This window comes from Zea mays, chromosome 8 (assembly GCF_902167145.1).
Source record: "Zea mays cultivar B73 chromosome 8, Zm-B73-REFERENCE-NAM-5.0, whole genome shotgun sequence".
NCBI classification, from domain to species: domain Eukaryota; kingdom Viridiplantae; phylum Streptophyta; class Magnoliopsida; order Poales; family Poaceae; genus Zea; species Zea mays.
Genome location: NC_050103.1, coordinates 174409857 through 174416235, shown reverse-complemented (window position 1 = coordinate 174416235; position 6379 = coordinate 174409857). Strand labels below are relative to the sequence as shown.

At 48.5% G+C, this 6379-nt stretch overlaps 1 protein-coding gene across 1 annotated transcript; it reads left to right on the top strand.

Annotated features, from left to right (window-relative positions):
- The first annotated feature begins 4678 nt into the window (after window positions 1-4678).
- Window positions 4679-6005, top strand: LOC103636493 (protein STRICTOSIDINE SYNTHASE-LIKE 10). The gene has a single exon (XM_008658836.3). The coding sequence runs from the start codon at window positions 4742-4744 to the stop codon at window positions 5777-5779; it is 1038 nt and encodes a 345-aa protein (XP_008657058.2). The 5' UTR covers window positions 4679-4741; the 3' UTR covers window positions 5780-6005.
- Window positions 6006-6379: the final 374 nt, after the last annotated feature.

Genomic DNA, 6379 nt, shown 5'->3' with positions numbered 1-6379 from the left:
GGTAATAGGCTCTAGATTTTACACTATAAATTTTAAGAATTGAATTGATCGGACTCTATTCTATTCATTTTTGAACTAACATTATTTAAGAGCTCTAACTTTTTGTGGAGGATCCATTACCACCCCTATTTGTGACTCTGGTGACGACTCTTCTCGCTCTCCGACCACTCCTCCCGGTGTGGACTTTCTCTCCCTATCGTTCGTCACTTGGTTCATGGTGGTACTCTCAACTCTTCGGTTCATTGCGATGTTTGGCTCCTCGGGGTTGGCACAAGATGGTTAAGGAGGGGGTGCTCGGGTTATATAGCCACGAGGAGATGCCTAGGATCGTAATGGCCGGTCCCTGATCGTAACCAACTTGTTCGGTTGTATTTCCTTATTATTAAAGCCGGATGGAAATGATGCCTACGAGCCCATCCACGCCATCCAAAAAAATCTTAGTCGTTTGATCGTGGATCGTTGGTTCATTTCCCCCGCATTCTATCTCGTGCGCCCATGGTTCTTATCGCCTCTGAAGACTTCTAGGTTGCTCTCCTCGCTTGCCCTCGCTTTGTCTCTCTTCATCCTCCGTCTCTTCCTCTAGCTCGCGCTCTATGAGGGGCTCCCGGTGTCGTGTCCTATGCCCCCGCCGCCGCCCTCGGCTCCAGCGATAGCCGCCAGCGCTTCTGAATCCTGATCCCACAGTCTAGGTAAGTGGTTTCCATCTCCACGCCGCTCAAACGTCGTTGCCCGCCATCCCCCACCCACCTCCCTCCTTCTCCTCAAATGATGTCGCCCGTCCGAGGAATCTGAGGGGACCACGTGCGACATCCTCAGCGTCGTTCTGCCCATCGCGTACCTCTCCCTGTGTCGCCTTCACCCATCCTCCCACGCGAGGGCAACAAACATGGAGGCCCGCGATAGCCGCCACGAGGAATGCCAGCCACCAGGTAGGTCGGTACACTCTGACGCTAAAATCCCTACACCCCTGGGCAACGCATGATCGGGCAAGAGCCCTGGTTTCTTCCCTGCTCATGCCATGCTGCCGGTGTGTGGGCATGGAGCCAAGCACTATTGTTAGGTGTGTTTCCCTCCCCATCTACCCCATAATGTTGTCTAAGATCTCTGCAGATCCAAAATGAGGACAATAGATACTTGAGCTTTACAAATTTCTATCCTTTGGCTCTTCATCTTCTAGAGCGTTTAATTGCTTTTGATCCAAAAAGATTGGTCTACTACAGACACAGTAAACTCAATCAGAACACACTAGCATGTACAAAATGGCAAGAACATGTTACATGTGGAATGCATCGAACGTATAGAGGACCAGTGCCTAGAGGCTCAAATAGCCTACATAATCGATTGACGATGGTTGTTACTTGACGCTGTTGGTTGGACAAATGGGCTGCAGTGGCAAATGAGTAGGTATGCAAGACAAGCAAAAAAACAAAAATGGTGGTCTGCTAGAAAGAGCACTTGGGCCTAGTGGGCCTAGAGTGCAGTGGCTCGTTATCCTTCCACCGTTGGAAGCGAACGGTATTCGCTGCTCTGTGAAACCAGCCTCACGCATTGCCTGCCGCTCTAGAGAGAGGGACGCCATGGCCTTCGCCAAAGCGGCCACAACCCAACTACCAACTTGGAACGGGCGGGCCACAGATTGCAGTACCAGGCCCGGGTCCAAGCGCCACAATTGGCATCCACACCACCTTATTGCCCCCGCTCAGGTTACAAGCAGTCGCTAGCTGCTCGGCGAGTGTGGCACTGAAGAATAGATTTTTAAGCTAGTGTCGTCTCATGTGAGCAAGCGGTGTGGTGCTAAATAGCATAAATGGCATGCAGATGGCAGAGCTTGTTGTTGATATGTGGGCCGGAGAGAGTGGGGCCTTTCCTTTTAATCATGTGTTGCGTGAGAGCGTGAACAGCCAAAAGTGGCAGCACGCAAAACACAACAGCAAAAGAGCCGGTACATCCTAATATGACTCTCCAAAAATTCAATTCACTCTATAAGCGAATATATCATGATCTAACTGTTTTTACGCTTATAGTAATAAACGATACTATTATCGACAGTGAGACGTCTATAATAACTTCATTAATTCCATCTTAAAAAATTATCGACCCAGTTTTCGAAGATGTTGACCCTGCATGCGCATATTTATAGAAGTTTATAAATTATACAGGTGAGTATGCGTGCGTTGAAGCATATGATAATAAGCATTGAACTGGAATAACTCCTGGCATCCAAAGGGGTCAAGGTTGCCTTGCCTACAGGCTGGCAAACTCAATTCGTACCTGTTCTGTAAGACTCGATACGTATTGAGCTCGAAGAAGTGCTTCGAAATCTAACAGGCAAAAAATCCTGACAGAGAAATCCTAGTTAACAGAACCAATGGGGTCTGCCTGTCGGTTGCACCAGTGCTAACACGCGAGGGAGGTGAGATCGGTTGTGCAGGCGTGAGCGGTTAATGGGCCAAGGGTAGAACTGACCCATGTAGTAACAGGTAAGTTTCTTCTTCTTCTTCTTTTCATTTTATTTCCTGCTTGCCTTTTATTTTCCTATTTTATTTTCAAACTTCAAATTACAAATTGGGTTTTGAATTTCAACTCAATTTAAATGGACAAACAAAATATGAGCAATTTATATTTAGTTATAAAGTTGTGAAGTCGTTTGTTCCTGAACTAAAATCAACGAGACTCTGGTTCCAGTCACGCACCATCGAACTTGAACGTCATGCGCCGCGGGTCGCAGTAGCACTAGCATCTCACAAAGCTTCCCTTGTTGTTGATATGTGGGTCGGAGAGAGTAGGCCTTTCCTTTTAATCATGTGTTGCGTGACAGCGTGAACAACCAAAAGTGGCAGCACACAACAACAAAAGAGTCGGTACATCCTAATTTGACTCTCCAAAAATTCAATTTACTCTATAAGCGAATATATCATGATCTGACGATTTTTACGCTTATAGTGATAAACGATACTTTTATCGACAGTAAGACGTTTATAATAACTTTATTAATTCCATCTTAAAAAATTATTGATCCAGTTTTCGAAGATGTTGACCCTGCATGCGCATGTTTATAGAAGTTTATAAATTATACAGGTGAGTATGCGTGCGTTGAAGCATCTGAGAATAAGCATTTAACTGGAATAACTCCTGACATCCAAAGGGGTCAAGGCTGGCTTGCCTACAGGCTGGCGAACTCAAATTCGTACTTGTTCTGTAAGACTCGATATGTATTGAGCTCGAAGAAGTGCTTCGAAATCTGACAGGTAAAAAAAATCCTGGCAGAGAAATCCCAGATTGCGTAGTTCATCAGCTCGTGGCTCTAGCTAAGCAGAAATCGCTGCGCCTGAGCGATAGATTATTTGTTACTTGGTGATGCAGAACCTTACAGAGGTCAGCATAGTAATAGTAAAATTTCCATGCAGTCTCTTCTCATTGTTCGAAAAAAATTATTCAGGATCTCTTAAACATATATATAATTAGGTGTGTTACTCCTGCGCTGATCGAAAGCAAGGAACGAGCATATGGTGTGTCAGCCAAAGTATTTAGTATGTAGAGTGTTCTTGCGCATTTGTGGGGTAAAGAGATCAGGAAGTGACACGTTTCACGAAAATAGAAGAATGATGACATGCACATATACGGCAATTCAATTCTACTACAGAGTACAGATCTACTATTGGTTTAAATTTAAACACTATTATGCACGCAACAAGTACGAGGCTTTCCATTATTTCTAAATTCTGTCTACCTCTATAGAACATTATAAGCAGTGCCCCTACCCTCCATTTCATCTTCCTACCAGAACTGGTGTCTTTGTGCTTTTCCTATTCATGGTGCATCATCGTCATGCGGCTCAGGCTCAGGCTCAACAACAGGTTCAATAACTTCTTCCCTCAATTTAGGCGAAATGTTGCCATAAACCACTTCGACAGGCGCTGCTCTTCTTATGGTTCCTACCTTCACATACTTGCTGGTGAACTTGTTGTAACTAACTCGGCTGAGAATCCGAGGAAGAATAACCTGGCATCCTGGTCCCACACATCAGCGAAATAAAGACATGTCGCGCACGCACGCCACGTGCGAGACCGTTACTGAGCGAGCTAGCCCACCCTCCAGTGTCTGATTAGAGACATCCGCGCGGCTGGGAGTCCGACCAGTGGGGCCCACCTGTCGGTTGCACCGGTGCTAACACGTGAGGCGGCGAGGGAGGTGAGATCGGTTGTGCAGGCGTGAGCGGTTAACAGGCCAAGGGTAGAACTGACCCAGGTAGTAACAGGTAAGTTTCTCATTCTTCTCCTTCTTTTCATTTTATTTCCTGCTTGCCTTTTATTTTCAAACTTCAAATTACAAATTAGGTTTTGAATTTCAACTCAATTTAAATGGAAAAACACAATATGAGCAATTTATATTTACTTATAAACTTGTAAAGTCGTTTGTTCCTGAACTAAAATCAAGTTCCAGTCACGCAGCGTCGAACTCGAACGTCACGCGCCACGGGTAGCAGTAGCACTAACATCTCGCAAAGCTTCCCTTGCGCTTGTCCACGATCTTCTGGTCTGGTCCGAAAAGTCCGAGTAGTCGTGATAGGACCGTAGAAATAGTAGATTAGATTAGATTGGGTTGTAACAAACCTGGAATCCCCTTGAGCCGGCACTATATATATGCAATGCCATATGGAGGGTTGTTCTCCATCCAAGGTAGGGGCTGCAGGTTCCATCTCGCACATTAGAAAGATCGCGAGGAAGATATAGCTAGCAGCATGGGGCGTCGGAGCAATCTAGTTACGTGGCTCCTCGCTTTGGTCGTGCTAGCCCTAGCCCTTTTCGCCCGGCCGTTTGCCGCCGCACAGATCAAGACCACCGACACGCGCTGGAGCTTCCAGCTTCCTTTACCAAGCGGCCTCCGCGGCGCCGAGAGCCTCGCCTTCGACGGGAAGGGCGAGGGGCCCTACGCCGGTGTCTCGGACGGCCGCGTCCTCAAGTGGGGCGGCACAACCGTCGGCTGGACCACGTTCGCGCATAGCGCAAACTACCGCAAGATACCCCTGTGCACGGCGGGAGTGGTGCCGTCGGAGGAGACCGAGAGCATGTGCGGCCGCCCGCTGGGCCTCCAGTTCCACGCCAAGACCGGCGACCTCTACATCGCCGACGCCTACCTGGGGCTCATGAGGGTCGGCCCGGGCGGCGGCGAGGCCGAGGTGCTCGCGACCGGCGCGGGCGGCGCCCCGTTCCACTTCGTCAACGGTCTCGACGTCGACCAGTCCACCGGCGACGTCTACTTCACCGACTCCAGCGCGACGTATCCCAGGAGGTTTAACACCGAGATCATGATGAACGCGGACGCGACGGGCCGGCTCCTCAGGTACGACGCGCGGACCAAGAGCGTCGCCGTGCTGAAGGCCGGCCTGCCGTACCCGAACGGCGTGGCGGTCAGCCGCGACGGGGCACACGTCGTGGTCGCGCACACCGTGCCCTGCCAGGCGTTCCGGTACTTTCTCAGCGGCGCCAGGGCGGGGCAGTACGACCTGCTGGCCGACCTGCCGGGGTACCCCGACAACGTGAGGCGGGACGGCAAGGGTGGCTACTGGGTGGCGCTGAACCAGGAGAAGCAGCGGCTGGACGCGATGCCGGCGACGGCTCCCGTGAAGCACCTGGTGGGCGTCCGCCTGAACGCTGACGGGGCGGAGGTCGAGGAGCTCACGGCGGCCAAGGGCGTCACGCTGAGCGACGTGGCGGAGATGAAGGGGAAGCTCTGGTTAGGCTCCGTGGAGCTCGAGTATGTCGGCTTGGTTGCATGAGGTGCTGGCTGCTGCGTCTGCGTACCAGCATTAGCTATGATGTTAATTAGGAACGTAGGATTAGGAATTGCATTAGTAAATTTAGGAACTTAGGATTAGGAATTGTATTAGTAAATTTACGAACTTAGGATTAGGAATGGCATTAGTAAATTTAGGAACTTAGGATTAGGAATTGCATGATAATTCAACATTAAGAACTAATCTGAAGACTTTTTTCATTACATAATAAATACTGAGGTAATTTTTTAAATGTATGGGAGAGTTTTATGAATAATCTTAAGACGAGTCACACCATTGAATGAGGGTGGGCAGGCTGAGCCTAAGCTCGGTTATCAAGATAAAAGATTTCTGGATTACTGATGCAAACACCCGAGTTGATCCTGGTAAGAGGTTGCTTTAAAACTGCTACTCCTTGCGAACTTTCCGTCCCCAATTGAACTACAGAGGTGCGAGACTGATATCAGAGGAATAAAAAGAAAGAGATAAAAAAAATAAACCGGAAAACAACAATGAACAGTCCATCAAATTTATTTCATAATCACTATATCTTTCACAATCGTGGCGAGATGATCTTCCAAACTGTTTCAAGTAAGCATTTTT